Below are 18,298 nucleotides of genomic sequence, written 5' to 3' on the forward strand. Positions count from 1 at the left end.
AGTTAAACGTGCTGGTCAGGATGCAACCTCCAACTTGGGACAAGTTAAACAGCTGGAGGCTGGAGAAATATGGCCAGAGGAAGGATCGCTTTGTAACTGCCCTGCATTTTGGGGCTGGCCAGCCTGTACTACTGGCTCAAGATAAATGGCCACTGATCTGACCCGGCTTGCCTGCTCTGTGCCATGTGAGGAGCCATGGAGGTTAGATGAGATCTACTGTTAGGAACTTGAACAGACCAACAGATTCAACAGGCCAGGCTCAAAAGTCACGTGTGATTTTTGTGGGGACAGAACGTGGATTTTTCCAGTTTCTTCTGAGACATGCCGTTTCCAGAAAAACTAAGCCCAGCATTGCCAGAACCGGCAATTTCACCTCGGCTCTGAGAAATGTAGAGCTTTAATTTGTTTGTTTGTTTGTTTTTTCCTTAAGGCTTTAGCTGTGGGAGTGACTCTCAACTTTCATGTAAAAATTATCCATGTAATTATGATTATACATAATTATAACTATATTTATAGTTATTCCTTCATGATTTCTTGTAATCATACAATCTTGTAGTTTGGAGGAGAGGGGAAAGAAAACAGCTTTAGGTGCATGTAAAATAGGCTGCAGGAGGGGAAGGTCCATAGCTTGAATGCTTCTGCCATGTGTCAGACACAGAAATCTTTCCTGAAGAGCTGGTGGCCCACCTCATGCTGTGTCCTGGGAAGGATCCTGCAGCCCGTCTGCGTGGGCTGGGTTTGCTTGTTTGTCCAGGAGCTCGTGGCAACGAGCAGAAGTTCCCATTGCAGCAGCTGCAGCGTGTGGTGTAAACACTCCTTCTGCAAACAGGACAGGAGACACACAGGGCTCGATCTGTGGGCAGGGGAGCTACATCACTGTACCGAGCAGCTGGGAAATGCTGGAGAGGGGAGACTCCAGCGGTAGCAACTCTTTTTGGGGTCCATGTTGCTCCTGGAGGTGCTGGCGAGTGGTTTTGTGCTGTTAGCTGAACACCTCTGGGTTTAGACTGATGCTTTTTTTCGTTTGTTTCAGCTAACAGGATGAGAGTGGCCAATTCTGAGCTCGAGGAGGTGTTTCTCAGCGGTGGATTACACAACTAGCAGCAGGCAGCTTCCCAGGAGTGGCCAGGCAGCAAGGAACCGAGCCAAGGGCTTCCCAGCCTCAGTGGAGCAGGCAGAGGGAGGAGGAAAGGTGAGATGCAGCTCCTGGAGGGACAGGACCTTGCTGGAAGCCTTGTTATTAACTCGGAGCTGGCTCTGGTCTACAGCAGCTGGCTGTGTCACCCTGGGCGAGCTGCCTCCAGCTGTTCCTGTGGGTCCCGTGATGCCCCCGTTAATACTGAGGCTTGCTCTGCTTTGTTGCAAGAAGGAGAGGTGTAGTTGGAAGACACGGCGTAGTTTAGGTGAGACCCATCATACCAGCCTCAAGCACTGATCAAGGCCTGAGGCTGTTAGAGCTGCACGACCGTAGGAGTGGAGAGCAAAATGCTGTTTCCCTGTGTAAAACTGCATGAAGTTGCAGTGCGAACAATACTGATCCGTGTGCCAAGGGCACTGGAGCAGAGAGAGGCCACGGAAGTGATTTCAAGTCCCCAGAAAAGCCAGTTGTTTATGAAATACGTGAGGATTTCAGCCCATCCCCATGTAAGGCTAAGAGGGTGGTGACTTAACTTTACTAGGGGAATCATACCAGGTTCCAGAGAGCCGTTTAAGTGCTTCAGAAGTGGGCAGGGGCAGGAAGCTAAAGCCATCAATGAAATAATTTCAATTTAGACAGAAGGCCCTGAGTTACAGCAGGAGAGTTCTTGTTGCCAGGCAATGAACTGTACCAAGGTCCCAACCTTTGGAACAAATGAAACCTTCAAATCAGCCAGACGTCGCCTTTCTGGAAAAGCCACTTTCCTGTCGTTGAGGCACTAGGCTGGAGACCTGCGTCATTATATAGAGCTTTATAGCCTGAGTGACACAGGAAGTAGGATTAAACAAATCAATAAAATTTCATGATAAGTAGTCACCTCATCCTAATGTGGCTCATTTGTGCATCAGGTTGTTGACATACGGCGCCTGCATTTGGGACAGTAAAAGAACAAGTTCCCTCTTGGAGCAATCTTTCTATATTCACAGGAATTGTTAATGAACAGGAAATTTTTATTAATGAGGTTACTTAGATCCTCAAAGGAGGAGCTGTGATCGCAGCGCAGAGGGGAATCTTCAGCACGGCAGTTTTATGGCTGCAGGCATCAGTGTAAGTGCTGCTGTGTTGGTATTACTTTTGGGTGCTGTTAGCAGGAATAACAGCTTGACAGTGTCATTCTGACAGCCCCATGAGTGCCCCATCGTGCTCTTGTGATACCCCAATCATGAGACCACCAAAACACTGTTTGTTGTTAGGACACTGATTAATTTATGACTCACTGCTGGAGCACTTTGGAGTAGTAATTGCAAACTAGGACTGCACTGTGCAAACACAAAACCTAAGGGCGCTGCCTGCTCCAGATAGCTTTCAATCCCAACATTGTGCTCTAAACACACAGCGAGAGAAAGCCCATGGGATATCGACAGAAGATGTGGAAACAACAGTCCGACATCGATCAGCATAATAACGTGTTCTTAACACACAATTTTGCTCTCCTGCAAAGATTTCTTCCTCTTCCATTAGGACGTGACCATATTTGATTTTTTTTTTTTTTTCTCGCTTTCTGGGCTGGAATTGAGAGCTTGGTTCATTTTCCCAACGGTTTATGGAGGGATTTATCATTTGTGACTCTTTCATCGGCTTTGTGAGTGTGGGTGCATGGCAGCAGGCTGTTTCTGAGTGTGCAGGGACTGGGCTGGCTTGTCGTGACACCAAGCACAGTCACAATGTCAAAGCATTCACTTCCCCAAGAGGGTGTTTAACCAGTCCTTGCAGTGTCTTCTGTGTTATCAAACCTGAATCTCTGGGGTCATTCGCATGGGCTTGGAAGTATTTACCAGTCCGTGTGTTTGTAAAACTATGCAGTGTTACCATGGCATCCCAACAACACAAGCAAACTCTGCTTGTGACATCTCTGGATTGCTGGATCCTGCTGTGACTTAACCTGACTTGAAACTGGGGATTTAAACGGGGAATGTTCACTTCGCAGGATGGGTTGTAATAAGGGATCTAAGCTGAGCTGTTACTAAGCTGCAACACTGGGAGCCAGGGAGCTTATAGCAGCAAGGTAAATGAGGCTTTCCTGCCTCTCTCCTGCATTGGCTGGGTTGCTCATGGTACAGAAAAGAACCTCGAATGGAAGACCGACTCATCCTTACCTAAAATCAGTGGTGCTGCACAGTGGTAATAAAGATTAGAAAATGGCTTTTCATTGATCTGGCCCTTCGTAGTGCAGACCAGGGTGAAGTTCAGTTGTCTTACTGCTGAACTGGTGTTTCTGCCGAGGCTGCTAAGAACAGCTTTGTCTTTATGATAGTTTATCTGACAGCTCGCTGGATTGCTTTATGGTTTGTATGTAGTGTTGTGCAAAACATCCCTGTCTGCTGATACAAAGGGAGCTGAGGCTGGAATGCAACCTGATAAGATCCAGCAGCTGGGGCTTACTTTGGTGGGAGTTATTCTTGCATGACTGTAGGACTCTAAATCAGACTTTCAGATTCAACCCGTCTGCTCAAGACACCCCAGAACTGTTGCAAGAGCAGCCTGCTTTTTTCTCTGGGGACTCGGAAGGACCTGGAGCTATGTAAAGCAGCGAGAGGCTTCTGCCTTGTTGCAAGCTGTGTACGATGAAATGAACCCTCACCTGTCTGCATCAGCCATCAGGCCGAGTATAGCTGGGTGTATGTAACACGCGAGTTTGCTTTACGCTTAATGGATATTTTTTTTTTTTTTTTTTTTGCTGGTGGAAGCTGAGGCAGCCTGCTGAGCAGGGAGGAATCTTGCCTCGTATGTCTCTGGCTTAATCTCCCCCTTTCCTTCCAAAAAGAGAATTTCCTTGTAGTAGGTGGTATCTCCAGCCACTTTGTATTCTTCCTGCAAAGAATGAAGTACATATTTTGAATAGGCTGTGGCCAGAATATGTAGCCAGTGCTGTCTTGCTGTCCTGATACGGGGAAGAGCTGAAGGGTGACACGCTCAGGCCAGACTTTGAAAGATCATGGAGGATTTACGACCTGATAGGAAAGAGATCTGTCCCTTCAAGGGTATTTGAAAATGCAGAAAGCTCATAAAACTAATTTTTGTCTCTGCATCTTCTGGGTGGGAGCCCAGAAATTTAAGCAGAAACCTGTCCTGTCTCCTCCTGAGCGTGGACTGGCACATTGGGTATTTCCACATGCAGGGTGCAGCCTGCCTAAACCATCTTTCTTTTAGTGCTAACAGGAGCGAGAAGGCAAACCCATGGTGTCCAGGGCTAGCTGCGGCACCTCTCATCTGTCGCCCTCGTTCCCCTGCGTGGCACAGACTCGCTGGGTGCTGCTGGCAGTGTACAGTGTGTGTGTGTGTGTCCAAGGCTGCAGCTGGTTTTGGTTTATATTAAACTAGGCTGGACCTGGTGCTAAGCTGAGGCCCCTTATCTCCTTTCTGCTGTTGCACAGGGGAGCTACCTGCTCTGCAACAGAGTTTAAAATCAATGCATATTTCCCCTCTTCTCAATCCAAGATCTCTTTAGGCAAGCGGGAAGGCATGGAGAAGCCTTGAGGAAACAGGGATCGGACCTGTCCTAACCCCTCTGCAAGGGGGACCAGAAGAGCCTGTGGTTCCCTCCCTCGGCTGCACATGTGGCAGAGGCAAAGGGAGGTGCAGAACAAAGCCAGGTCTGAGTGTGGGGACACGGCGCCAGGTGTGTCCTGTCCCTTCCCTGGCCCTTCCCTTCTCGCCTGCTCGAATTCAGCAGGTTGACGGAGGGTGGGAAGGCAGCCAGGCACACCCAGCTCTCCAAGGCAGTAAAATGATCCCTCTTTTGCCCTTGGGCAAGCCCAGCTTTTCTAACGGATAAAAGGAGAAGCAGTCAGGAGAACTCGCTCACTTTCCTGGTCTCCAGCACAGCTCCCCTGAGCTTTTGAAGGGTGGGGGATACTGAAAACACTCTCGGAGCAGCCATGTCCCGGTCTGTGAGTTTCAGCTCTCGCTCTGTGGCCGTCCCAGGGATCAGCCAAGTGCGGGTCAGCACCGTCTCCTCGACCCGTGGAGTAGGAGGGGGTGCTGGCTTAGGCAGGGCAGGTGGCTTCGGCAGCTCCAGCCTCTACAACTTGGGCTCCACCAACAAGCGGATCTCCCTTGGAGGTGGCAGCTCCTACAGCATTCGCTCTGGATACGGCTATGGAGGCATGGGATACAGTGGGGCGCTCAGCCCTGGGGGCATTCAGGAGGTCACCATCAACCAGAACCTCCTGACGCCCCTGAATCTGGAGATTGACCCCAATATCCAGCGGGTGCGCAAGGAGGAGAAGGAGCAAATCAAGACGCTCAACAACAGATTCGCCTCCTTCATTGACAAGGTGAGGTGTTGGAAAGATTCTGTGGACAGTGATTAAAAGCAGGTCTGACCCAAAGCTCGCTTAACCCAGCGGGGGATTCACAAATGGGCTCAGGATCAGGTCCTTGAGAGCATGGTGTGATTTGGCTACTGTAATCCAATAACTCTTATTAAAGCCCTGCTTGCATTGCCATCGGTAAAGGGTCTTGCCCTGCTTAGGTCAGCTCTGTACCCCCTTTATTTAGCTGGTATTGCCCATAATGTGGGTGCAGGCTTTAAAGATCAAATCTGCACTCGAGTACACCTAATTCAAGGAGGAGGGGGCCTCTTGGAATTGTCCCTGTAGAACAGATCTTGACATAAGTCAGAGCTTGCTGTGGTGTTTGCTCTGCCCTGTACCTCTGTGGCTTTACTGTCTTGCACTAATTGATCCTGTGTAAACTTCAGCTCTGGCATCCTCGAAATGCAAGGAATCCAGACCTGGAGTTTGAGTAACTGGCTGACTTTGAGCTCTGTGGATTGCTTCTGTCAAGTGTCAGGCAAGCAGAATCTGCTTATCTTTAATTCATAAAAGCCTTAAAGTCATAAGCCAAGCTCCAGAGTAGCAGTGCTCCTCATGGTCTTTATCACCATGCAGAGTTTAGGTGCTTCCTATGAGCAATCTAAATTCCTCAGATACCATCCGCAGCCTGTCCTTCCCCCAGGATCCAAACTCTGTAGTGCCAGCTCCCCCTTCCTCCCACTTTCACAAATGACCCCTTGGTTGTTTTCCAGGTGCGATTCCTGGAGCAGCAAAACAAAATGCTGGAGACCAAATGGAGCCTCCTCCAGGACCAGAAGACCGCCCGGAGTAACATTGCTCCCATGTTTGAGGCATACATCAACAACCTGCGACATCAGCTGGATGGGTTGTTGAATGACAAAGGGCGTTTGGAGGGCGAACTGAAGAACATGCAGGATCTTGTTGAGGATTTCAAGACCAAGTAATGTATAATGTTCCCATCCAACACTGTAGTTGAGCTGGCAGGTTGGTCAGTAGCTTGACAGAGGTGTCCCCAGCTTTTCTGCTAGGGAGGGAGATATTTATTCCAGCCATGAGTTAGGTGTCTAGTCCAGGGAAGCTGCCTGGATTCTTCTTGCCTGGATCGCTCAGTGTTCCTCACACCTTGTTCCCGCATGGTCTTCAGTAGCTCTGTCCTCTTGGCTTTACTTTGGGGCCTCCTCAGGGATGGCTTCGTGCTTTGGGTTGGACGTGCCGGTTTGGGTCCGTAGGTACCCATGGGAGCTCAGCGGGTTGGCAGGCGGTGGGTGAACTGCAGCTTGTTCTGAGGGCAGGTAACGGAGCAGGTGACCTGCAATTTTTAAGCAACTTTTCAGTCCAAATCGCGTCGCTTGGGAGGAGTCCCATGAAGAAAGTAGCCTTTGTCCCAGCCTGTGCCCAACCCAGCTGTACAGGGGAATGCCTTTAATTAAAAAAGGAAAGAAAGAAAGAAAAGGAGCTGGCAAACTGGATCAAGCAGGAACTGAAAACAAACAGATCTGATAATCCCCGGGGTGTGTTTAGGGAAAGTCAATAGCTAGTCATTCCAAAAGAGGTGCACGCAAATGATGTTTCCCCCAACCCTGCTCAGTTATTTCTGCTCTGTGCTCATTCACGGTTGCACTTTGTGTCTCTGCGAGGGCAGCAGCAAGGAGCTGGTTTACACCCAGAGGAATTGAGAGTCCTAATTTTAGTTGCATGTCACATGAATGCAAGGTGTACAGGTGCATATTTAGTCCTCTGGCTTACAGGTCCGTGTAAAACCAAACCCTGTATGTGCTAAGAGAAGGGAAACAAGAATTAGGAGCTAGTGCAGCAGAGGGAGCGAGGCTGTAGTAGCTGGAGTTCAGAACCTGCTTCTCCCCATTTCTGTGAAGAAAATCTCATCTTCCAAGTAGAATACCTAAACCATGACTAGATCTTTTTGTGTCTGTTGCCTTTTTTTCATGCATCCAATATACACAGTAATTCTCAGTTTACATCTGGGGTAGGGGAGGAGATGTAGATGCACGAGGCTCCAGGGGATGAGATTTGGTCCCTTGTTCATAAGTGCATTGGCTAAGGGTGTGGTTCAAAGTAAGCAAAGGAGGGAGCAGGCTGTTCGCCCTGTCCACGTGGCTTGGTGCGGGGCGTGCTGAGGTGTGATGGTGCACTGGGCTCCCCGAGGCACCTTGGGAGTTAATGGAGAATATTGAATGGTTTGTCACCTCGTTGACCGGTTTGGTGGAGCTTCCCCCAGGAAATGAGGAATTTGACAAACCGTTCTAGCATAATTCAGTGTTTTTACCTGTCTCTCATTATCCATTCTGCACTGCGGGCTGTGTGTACGCAGCACAGTCACATAACTTCTAGGTCACGTATTGCTCTACAACAGCAACAGATGGAGTTTATTGACCTCAAAAGGGGCAACATCCATTTATGCCAGTGTGGATGGGCAAGGTTCTAGCGCGCAGCAGAAGGGGAGGTACATGACAGCTGTTGAAAGTGAAGTAGCTCGTGCTTTGGAAGGCAAATTACAGTGCTAGCCATGCAGGGACTGCGTAAATAAACAGAGCAGTGTTCTAACTGCAGCAACAGCAATTCCAAAACAGCCAGAGAAAATGCCTCCTTCTCTGGTCCTTGGATAACTTTCAGGATTCATATAGCAGGTTCTTGCTGTTTGTTTCAGCAGGTTGGCTTACATAGAATGGTGTAAAGCTCTGAGGTCCAGGCTTGCAAGGAATGCAAATCAGTGAACTGCCATAAAGTCAGTGGAACATGATTTTTATCTGCTGAGGATCTAGCTCATTACATCTAAAGGTGAACACCTAAGGAGGGGATGTAGCCAATATTAGAAGTTTGTGTGACTTTGAAGCGTAGCTGCTTTGTGCAGAATGAGAATAATTACACTCAGCTCTTAGCAGGATGGTGGCATGTGCTTGACACCTGCAAAATGTTCTCAAATGTCTGTCATAAGGAAGTGCACAGTGAAAGTACCATTAGCAGGTGCTTTGATCAGCATAGAGGAATATGTTGAGTCTGCTTGCATCTCTTCTGCATTTGTATTTGCTCTCTCAAGGGGCAAGTGAAGGGGCTGAGAGCCTCAGGACAGAGACTGCCATTCTGCAGCTGTCTGTGGCTGAGCATAAGGAGCAGAAATCTTCTTAAGGGCAGTGAGTTTTGATGAGTATGGGAAAGCATGGGTGAGAAATGCTTTCCAGGTGAGTGGTCATGGCGGTGTGGACCAGAACAGCTTTCAGGCATCAGCTCATTCAGACATTACCCCTGGAACTGCGGCATACAGCTGGTATCTCTGGTGCAAATAATCCACGTGCTGCAGTGGTACAGCAAACGTCCACCTGTGGCTGGCTTGCTTGGGGAGGTCATAGGCTTTGCCGAGATGGTTCTCAAAGAGAGAAATGGAGGGAGAGAGGAGGGAATCGGGGTAACTCTTCACCGTGACATTTTTTCCTTGTAGTCAGGCTCTAACTTCACACCAATCTCTTTTTTTTTCTGGCAGATACGAAGATGAAATCAACAAGCGCACGGCAGCAGAGAACGAGTTTGTGGTGCTCAAGAAGGTGCGTGCCATGGATATTAGCTGGGACTGCTTGTATATCTTTGCAGCCCTTCTCCCCCTTTTGCCCCTGTACTCACTCTGCTCCAGCTGTACCTAGAGACCTGCAGGTGCAGAATTACAGCTCTCATTTCTGGCTAAAGGCTCATAGGAAGCTGGGAAGGGGTGCCAGATCCCATGGTTATCATAGGTTGTGGCTAGATCTTTCTTTGAGACATTTCCTAAGGCCTCCCCTGACTGTCCAAACTGACAGTGGACTTGGAAACACAGTTCTAGGGGACCCTACAGAACATACAGGATCCTGCACACCAGCAATATTTAGTACACTGGTAGATAATTTTTCGGACGTGGTGGGTCATTGGGCAGACAGACGTGGAGAGCAGATAGTTTGGGGAACTTGATGGGCTCGTGGCTGCTTTTGAAGGCATCAAAGGTTGGGTGGACTTAGTCATCAAAGCTGTGGCAATCTCAATGGATTATCACTTTTTTAGGATGTGGATGCCGCCTACATGAACAAAGTAGAGCTGGAGGCCAAGGTGGATGCGCTGACGGATGAGATTAACTTCCTGAGGTCTCTCTATGAAGCGGTAAGGTCCTACCTGCTGCTTGTGGCAGCTGCAGTGTAGCACCACCAGTGGGTGAAGAACAGCGAATGTTGACTGACATAATGAAAGTGGTGTTTCCAGAGACAAGAAGGGTGATGGACACATGGAGTTTTCCCTTGCATAAGCAGAAATAAGCCTGCACGTGAAGTGCACATCCTGTGAATTGTCACAGTGATTTCTCCCTATCTGGGGTGTGAGATGGATTTGTTGCAAACGTAGCTGGGACATGCATTAGTTTTTGATGCCATTAGTGTGAAAACGAAGAAACCCAGTGTATTGTAGCCAGTGCTGGTGGGTGCTTGTGTGCTGTGTGAGAGAAAGAAAGGAAAACTCCTTGTCCGAGACACCTTTATCTTACCCATTATTTGCAAGATAAGCGTTTGATTGAACTGGACACATTGCATCCTTGGACTAGCATTTCATGCTGGGTTCTTATCGCAGGAATGGGGTGAACTAACCTTGCTGTCAAAATGTGGCTGATAAGAAGTAGCTCATTTCTGCTGTTGTTTGTTACTTTATGCTTTGCAAGGTTGATGTGATTCAGTTGTTTTCCTTCTAATTAATGAATGTTTTGATTGAACTCTTCTCATCTGCCTCCCTTTCCCTTTTCTTCTCAGATTCTCTCTTTAATTGGCTTCCAAAAGAGAGGCCCTTAAAAGTCAGTGATTAATGGTATTGTTTTTAATGCAACTGGCAGGAACTTCAGGAGCTGCAGGCCCAGATCTCTGACACGTCTGTGGTGCTGTCTATGGATAACAACCGAAACCTGGACCTGGACAGCATCATCGCAGAGGTCAAAGCGCAGTATGAGGAGATTGCCAACAGGAGCCGGGCGGAGGCCGAGTCCTGGTACCAGAGCAAGGTGAGTTATGGGAGAGATAAAGGCGGTTACAGCTTCTGCTAGCACACGTATCCTGTGTGTTATGAGTGGGAGATATTTTAGTTGGCTAATTGACTGCCAGCCTGACTCCATCCTTTTCTCTTATACTGTTTTATCTCACAGTATGAGGCACTGCAGGTCACTGCTGGGAAACATGGAGATGACCTGCGCAATACGAAGAATGAGATCTCGGAGATAAACCGCATGATCCAGAGGCTGCAGAGTGAAATTGAAAATGCAAAGGCCCAGGTGAGGAGCTGCCCTTGTTTTCCTGCTGCAGAGCAGTGGATTTGACAGCGACAAGTGTGCCAGGGATCCGGGTGTTTGGGGGCAGCTGCAATGCTCACCTCAAAAGATGTGAGTTCTGCTGGAGGGAGGAACTGTGTTATGAGCAATGTGATGCTGAGAGGCAGCTGAACTATAGGTGAGAACAAATCTGCCAGCGGCCTCGGAGCACAGAAGGGGAGTGATGCAGAGCTGTTTCCAAAGGGCAAGGCCACGTGTGGCCTCCCTCCCAGCCACACACATTCCTTGTATCCTCCTGCTTCTGGGATCTTTGTCCACTCCCTTTTTGCAGAAGGGAACACCATGTTTGGGCACATAAAAGAATTTTTCAGCTGTATGGGAGTTCTGTTTGCTTTCTGCAGGGGCTGTTATCACTTTATCAAACGGCTGGTGAAAGCCAGGCCAGTGAGTGGTTCAGACCATGTTGGGGCTGAAAACTGGCTGTGAATAACCAGGGTGCACAAAGCTGGAGATAAGCCATTGTGATTCATCCATTTGTGTTTATTTGGTTTCAGGGCCGGGAGGCTTCAACACACACTTACAAGCAAAGAGCTTGTAACCCAGTGCAGCTCCCTTGAATAATGAATGAGGGTATAAAGCACACGTGTTCATTGTGAGCCCTTCCTGCCAAACATGGGGCTTTTTCGGAGGTGCAGGGGGCACAGTCGAGGGGTGCGTTAGACTGCCAGCTTGATGTGGCCCCACAGGGATGCGTTTGGGTTAGGTCTGCATTGTTTGTTAACTGCAGGTCTGCTCGAGTCCACACTTGCCTCACATCAAAGCTTGCTGGAGACCATCTGGCTCTGAACAAGCTCTGGGGTATAACAGGAGAGAAACCCTGAGCTTGCACTAACCCTAAGTGTTGTGCTGTTGTGTGTGGTGTGGGTGGGCTGAGAAGCTGAGGATCACCTGAAGAAAGTCTTCTGAAAATGTAGCCAGTGGAGAGAAATAGGGTCTGTCTTGCAGAAGAATGTATCTTGGGATGAGATGAGCTTCCTTTGCAGGCTGATCTCCATCCAGTGCCCAAAAAAATGTGTAGGCATGAACTTCTAGGGATGTAAGTTGAGCAGATGGCTCCAGGGCTCTGCAGATACACAGAGAGGGTCTGGCCAGTACGTATCAGAAGCCCATGGGCAGTAGCGTCCTCCCCCAAGGAGATGAGGTGCCCACTGACATACCCTGCTCCGTCCCTGCAGCGTGCCAAGCTGGAGGCAGCTATTGCCGAAGCCGAGGAACGTGGCGAGTTGGCTGTGAAAGATGCCAAGGCAAAGCTGGAGGACCTGGAGGCCGCTCTGCAGAAGGCGAAGCAGGACATGGCCCGGCAGCTCCGTGAGTACCAGGAGCTCATGAACGTCAAGCTGGCCCTGGACATCGAGATCGCGACCTACAGGAAGCTGCTGGAGGGAGAGGAGAGCAGGTGGGTGCAGCCTGTTGGTTTTCTGTGAGGAAGGGTCCAGCCCTGGGTTCCCTTTGCTTGAGGACATTGTGAATGCCCAATTCCAATTTCTGCAAGGAAATACAGAAGAGAAAACCTTGCATTTTAAACTGATTTTTGGTCCTGAAAATGCTTTGGCTGAAGAGCCAAACCGGCATGTTCTAGGAAAAAATTGATGCTTTTGGTGAAAATATGCAAAGAAGAAAAAAGTTATTTCCCATCAGCTGTTTGATGCTGTGGCAGGAAATTTCCTAGTGGCTAAAATCCCCATCGAATTAGGACAGAGCTTCTGTGCTCTTTCAGCCCCCCCCGGGTGATAATAGCGCTTATAAATGTAGGGCCAGAACAAAGCGCTGGATGGCACACTTATCTTGTCTGAATTATTTACAGCAGCAGTAATAACTCACTGCCATTGTCTTCACCCTCAGCGCCGAGGCCCTGGGGGAACACTGAGTAATGCAGAGTCTAACCCGTCCTCTTCCTTTTTGCCTCTGTGTTTTTCTTCTCCAACAGGTTGGCTGGTGATGGGGTTGGCAACGTCAACATCTGTGAGTTGATTTTATAATTTATAATAGTTACACGTAGCCATACGCCTATAGAAAAATGCAGGTGGGCACCAGCTGGGTCTGGGGGCAGGAGCCTCATGGTGCCCTGCCTTCTGCAACCCAGTTAGCCCCCTGCTGAAATGGGAGCTCCCCAAGACAGAAGTCGATAGTGCTGTTGGCAGACTTGGTCTCTAATTCATCTGTATGAAATTTAATTTGGGGGAATATTGATCTAATGAGAAAAGGCCTTGCCTGGATTGGAAGTTAGTGCAAGGAGGCATTAGAGGGTGTCTTTCCAGCTCGGGAAGCACTGAGAATTCACCTTGCCCGGACACTGGACAGATGCTGGTGCCTCGGGATGCTGTCTGCAGCTCTAAACCAGTAGCTCTGCTTTCCATCCACTTAATTGCCACCGGTAGCTGGTGAAGCACATGCCTACAGCCTCTTTGGTGCACCAAGACATGAGCTGGATCTGTTTGATATGGGGTTCTCCATGCTGCAGGGAGTCCTGAGCCAGACTGATGGAGGAGGAGATGGGCTGCTCAACCCTCAAATGCATCTGGCTGAGCACAGGGAATAAATGCTCTGTGCCAAAATGTAACAAGAGATTAGTATCCTGGGCCCCGTGTTTTGCAGGAGGTTGTAGAGAGACACAAACACCCCTTTTGTGAGGGTACTAAACCAGGTTTGAAGCTCCCTGGTTCTCACGTTTGGTTTGCTTCTCTCTGTGCCACAGCCGTGGTCAGCTCCAGCGGTGGAGGTAGCTATGCCAGTTCCAGTGGATTTCTGGGAGGAGGAATCGGAGGAGGCCTTAGCAGTGGGGCGCTCGGCTTCTCCTCTGGGGGTGGCTCCAAGTCCTACACCATCACCACAACCTCGTCCAGCAGGAGAAGCATCAGGAAGTAACTACAGGAACAGAGATCAGCGGTACCCATTGCATGGGAGGAGGGAAACCATAGAAAGAAAAGTTTTGTTGCCTTTTATAGGACAAATTGGCTGCAAAATTTCTGCAATGATGAATGAATTGGAATAAGACAGACCAGAGTACCTGACCCTGCCACATCACGCCTAAGGCTTGATCCTGCACTGTTGAACTTAGTGGGAACCATTCCACTGAGAGCAGGTTCAAGCCTGTAGGGTGAAATTTATCCAGGGAAGCAGGCGGTGTATCACTTTTGTTACTTGTGTGCCTGGTACCCCCTGCTCAGGGCTGGATTTCACCCTTTGAATGGCAAAACAATCGTTTGAGTGGCAAGCTATTCCACATTTCTGCAGTGGTTTTGCAAAAGAGACCACAAGGTTATCTCCCACTTAGTGTGATTTGGAAGACTTTATTCCCTTAGACACCTTAGAAAATTCCAGCCTGGGTTTGTTTTCTTAAAGTATACCAAGAAGAGAACAGTGAAACTGTTTTTGGTTTCTCCTTATTTTCTTTGGAAGTGGGCTCAGAAATGGAATTCAACAATGCTCTGAATGAAGCTGATTTCTTACCAAAGGCAATGCAGAGAGATTTACTTTCAGCTTCTTTATAGCAAAGTAACTCATAAACAAGGTCCCCCACCCATTCCCTCTCTTTAAAAGAAGCCCAAAGCTTAAGGGATATGAAGTTGTTTAAAATTCTAAGTAGCACACTAAAATGGGAGATAACATTCCCCATCCCTGGGTGTCTCTGTTTACCACCCTGTATTTCACAGCATATCTAGTGATATCTGGTGTCTTTACTACAGCTAGGGAAAAAGTGTGTTTTGTTGATGCATCATTACAATAACTACTTGTTCCTGCCAAAATGTGTCTTCAACTTAAACATGCCAGGGAAAAATAGGTCGTTACTGCAGTAGGAAGAATTGTTAGATAAATAACTCAAAGAAACTGCACAGAATTGTTGTCTTGCATGCTCAGCCATGTCCTAGCACTGTATCTTTGGTTTTTTTATGCCTTTGTGGTCTGAGACCTTGTGGTGAGGCCATTAATAAAGTTTCCCTATTGCATGCTTCTTCAGTCCCAGCTGGGTTCCTTGTCTGTGCTGCCCTGGGTGCCCAGGAAAGCATCCAGTGTTGTTGCCTTCCTGCTGTCTCCAGAGCCTGCTCCTAGCTGTGTCCCCTGGAGCAGTGCCACACTGTGGTCACGGTCAGGATTTAGGGTTTGCTGTTGCAGTCTTTCATTCCTGGGTGAATTTTACCAGTTTGGGCAGTGGGATGATGGGACTGGTTTTGTTCAAGCACTTGGCTTCAGCTCGAGCCCAGATCAGGACTGAAACTGAGACCAATCTCTCTCCGAGCACCAGCTTCCTCCGCTGAGCCAAGAGGAGCTAAACATTGGAGGAGACAGCTCTCTTGCAGATGGCCGAAGCTTGGAGAGGTGAATCTGGGCCTTGCTGCAGCAAGGACAGCTCATTCCTGCTTCTTTTGGGGCAGCGTGGGGCGAGAAGGACTCACCCCAGGGTGATTTGGGCTTGCTCCCACCCCTCACAGGGCAGACACTGGAGCTGCTGTTGCAGAAGGCATCACCCCAGTGGGGATGGGGCCAGGCAGATTTTTGTAGTCCCTCAGAAAAGCTGTTTCCTCCAGGATGAGGATGGCAATGAGGCTGCCAGGGCCTTGAAGGATGCTTTACCCACCTGTGTGCCACCTGGCCCCCATCGCTCCAGCGCCCAACACAACCCAGCACCTGGTCACTGAGCAAGTACGGTGCTGAGCCTGTGTGTGGTTTTACTACGCGCAAGGCACTAATGGCAGGGAGGAGAGGAATCCAGGGTGCCCAGCAGAGCTGTGTTATCAGCAGCCTGGCACACCCAGCTCATGGCTTTTATCTCATAGCCAAAAAAAATCAAAATGAAAATAAAAAATCCCCTGAAGTTAATTGAAATGAAGAGCTCGAAGAAAGATATTGCCCAGATGTTTTTGGGGATGCCGCTGTTTGCTGTCACTTGCGTGGCTTTGTGATACTTAGCGAGGAATCATGGGTGTCTCTTAACATTACAAGAGATGAGCAGGGATCATGGAATTTTTGGGTATCAGGCTTGCAGCACTGACCTGGGAAGGGGCACGGGCAGTCTGTGTGACTGCAGCTTTTCCACATTTGCAGAACAACATCCACTGCACGGGGGTGCTGGGGAAAACAGGATCGGCACACTTTGGCATCTTTGGCACACCGTGAAGCATCTTTGTGAGTCCATGGAGACGGATGCACTTCATGCTTTGTGCTTGTTCTTTGGCTCAGTCTGGGGTCATAAGTGGAGCTGGTCAAAACTTAATCGCTCTGCTTCAGAGAGGGTGATGATATTATTAAGACAAAGCGCCCTGAATTAGTGTAAAAGCAGATGTACTCAGTGTCTTGTTAACTGTAATTTCTGCAAGTTGGATTCAAGAGAAGTAATTCAGCTTCAGAAGCAGCTTTTCAACGGGGGGAGATTTTTGCACTTCTAGAGGAAGGAGACAGGCACGACCCAGAGAAACCCGGCACCCACCCACTCTGGAGCCCTCCACCACGGAGCGCTACCGCTGCCAGACTGAGCTCTCCAGCAGGCAGAGCCATCGCCCAGCTCTTGCCACGTGGGCTGAGTCTCCTGGGTGCCAGACTTTGCCTCCCACTGCTTGTCTGAACAGCAAGTGAGCTTCCCGTGCTGGTGGGCAGGATGTCACTGGAGAGAATAGAGGCAAAAAAGGATGACGATGGGAGCAAGCAGGTCTCAGAGGTATTAAAAGGTAGAAAAAGCCATCAAACGATCCACAAAGCAGTATTTTTTGGCCTCCCTGTTTTGCAGCAGTGACTAAGAAGAATAACAAGCATCTGAAATGTGGATAAAATCATACGCGGACAAAGAATGTTGGTGCGGGGCCAGGAACGTGCCTGGTCTGGACGTCGGGGTGACCTGGCAAGCTGCTGTGGTTCATGGAGGAGCCATGAATTTGGGCTCAAAGAATTTAGGGAAAGCTGGAGGTCGTTTAGCTTTGCAGACATGAGTTGAGGGAAAGATGGAGCCCAGTAGAGAGCAAAGACCGTTGTAGAGGACAATTTGTCCTCGAATGGGCAAGGTCTTTGACCCATCTGGTGACACCTCAGGGACACTATTCTGTTCATGCTTTTGGGGCCAGGGCTCAGAGCGCTTCAGCTTCTGCCTCTTGCTCTCTGCCGAGTAAAATGCACAATAATTATGTATACTTTATAATACTTATCTAGGTATACTTTATAAGATTGTTTTCTAATACTTTAAGGAATGCTTCTTTGAGTGTTTCTGCCATCTCTGCTTGTTCTCAGCCTCTGTATTCCTCCCCTCCTTGTGAGCTGGTCTCATTTTCTCCCTCCAGTTAAGTGCCCCAGCTGAATGCTGTGTTCCTGCAGGACCAGCCCCGGTGTTTCCTTCTGGGCTGCGTTGCAGGATGCAATCGCTTTGCTCCGTCCACCTACCCCTGCGGCCCTGCCGTACCACCAGCTGCAAACGCTGGGATGCGAGGTTACCCACATTACTGTAATAACAGAACCGAGGAGGTCATTGGCAACGTGATCTGTCTGCAGAGGTCAGAGGGGTTTACGATGAAGGTAAGTTCTATTCTTTATAGGGAAACTGAGGCAGAGGAAGGGTGAGGACTCTGATGCAGGCAGGCCTGGGAAGAAGGCTGCAAATGCTGGGGAGCTTTCTTCAGTTCCCTCGTGTTAAAGCTGCATTTGCTTCAGTTTCCATCAGTTTTTCAGTAACTACCAAGGACAAAACCCTGCTCTGAGGTTGATTGAGATTTTCATCCTGTGTTTAAAAGGAATTAAATGGCACAAAACCAGTATGGACTGAGCTGAGTCCCCAGCTCCCACTGGGCAGGGAGGAGCAAGATGGGGAGGAGATGACTCCTGTTCTGGGAGGCCTAATTAGCTTGATGGGAAGCCTAATTGGCTTGATGAGGTTATAAAGGGCATCATGCCATATAGCAGAGAGGAAAAGAGGTCTTCCAGCCTCTTGCTGGAGATGGTGGGACTTTGTGCTTCTGCACTGGAGCAGCCGCAGCCTGGGAAGAGGTCTGTAGCGTGGGCTGGGTCTGCTTGGCTTGGGGGGCCACTGCAGTGAGCTGAGCGGGACCTAGTCTGGTGCCAGGAGGAGGGGAAGGACAAGGGGGTGTAAAACCATCCCGTAGGTCCCAGTATCTGGCTTTGAGGAGTTTCCAGGCAACTCAAGGCAATCAGTGATGGTTTTAAGGGCATTTAGCAATCAATGATTGTAATAAAAAGTTTCAGTTAGCTTTATGCAAATTTCTAGAGCATCTGTGCTTAGTCAGTGCCTTCTAAATGTTTTTGTTTGTTTGTTTTTCCTGGGGGAAAAAATCATTTGGGGCTCCACCCTGTCCTAATGAAGACACCCAACCTGGGAAGCACCTGTCTCTCGTGCCTTGCTGGCAGCGAGCTGGGTCATAAACACTCAGCGTTGGGTGGAACGGATCCTGCTCCTTGTGTGCAGGTGTGAGGAAGGAGAGAGCTGTGTCTTTGACTCAGTGATGCTCTGGAAAGAGATTA

General features: G+C 49.0%; 1 protein-coding gene and 1 long non-coding RNA gene across 2 annotated transcripts in view; both read left to right on the top strand.

The window, feature by feature from the left end:
• The first annotated feature begins 1,198 nt into the window (after nucleotides 1-1,198).
• LOC104635188 (keratin, type II cytoskeletal cochleal) lies at nucleotides 1,199-14,792 on the top strand. The gene is made up of 9 exons (XM_010301911.2): nucleotides 1,199-5,475; nucleotides 6,228-6,436; nucleotides 8,993-9,053; nucleotides 9,541-9,636; nucleotides 10,352-10,516; nucleotides 10,658-10,783; nucleotides 12,016-12,236; nucleotides 12,768-12,802; nucleotides 13,536-14,792. Exons 1-9 carry the CDS (start codon nucleotides 5,077-5,079, stop codon nucleotides 13,703-13,705), a joined length of 1,482 nt encoding a protein of 493 aa, XP_010300213.1. The 5' UTR covers nucleotides 1,199-5,076; the 3' UTR covers nucleotides 13,706-14,792.
• A 1,688-nt stretch (nucleotides 14,793-16,480) lies between these two features.
• LOC142598639 (uncharacterized) overlaps nucleotides 16,481-18,298 on the top strand; it is a 31,705-nt gene continuing 29,887 nt past the window's right edge. The window contains exon 1 of the long non-coding RNA XR_012832698.1: nucleotides 16,481-17,338. This is a non-coding gene — a long non-coding RNA (uncharacterized LOC142598639). The remainder of the gene's footprint in view (nucleotides 17,339-18,298) is intronic.

Source organism: Balearica regulorum, chromosome 29 (genome assembly GCF_011004875.1).
Source record: "Balearica regulorum gibbericeps isolate bBalReg1 chromosome 29, bBalReg1.pri, whole genome shotgun sequence".
Taxonomy (NCBI): Eukaryota; Metazoa; Chordata; class Aves; order Gruiformes; family Gruidae; genus Balearica; species Balearica regulorum.

Coding starts and splice junctions, on each gene's coding strand:
- LOC104635188 (XM_010301911.2), top strand. CDS start 5,077: ATGTCCCGGTCTGTGAGTTTCAGCTCTCGCTCTGTGGCCGTCCCAGGG. Junction 10,517..10,657: donor AGTCCTGGTACCAGAGCAAG/GTGAGTTATGGG, acceptor TTTATCTCACAG/TATGAGGCACTGCAGGTCAC. Junction 10,784..12,015: donor TTGAAAATGCAAAGGCCCAG/GTGAGGAGCTGC, acceptor CCGTCCCTGCAG/CGTGCCAAGCTGGAGGCAGC.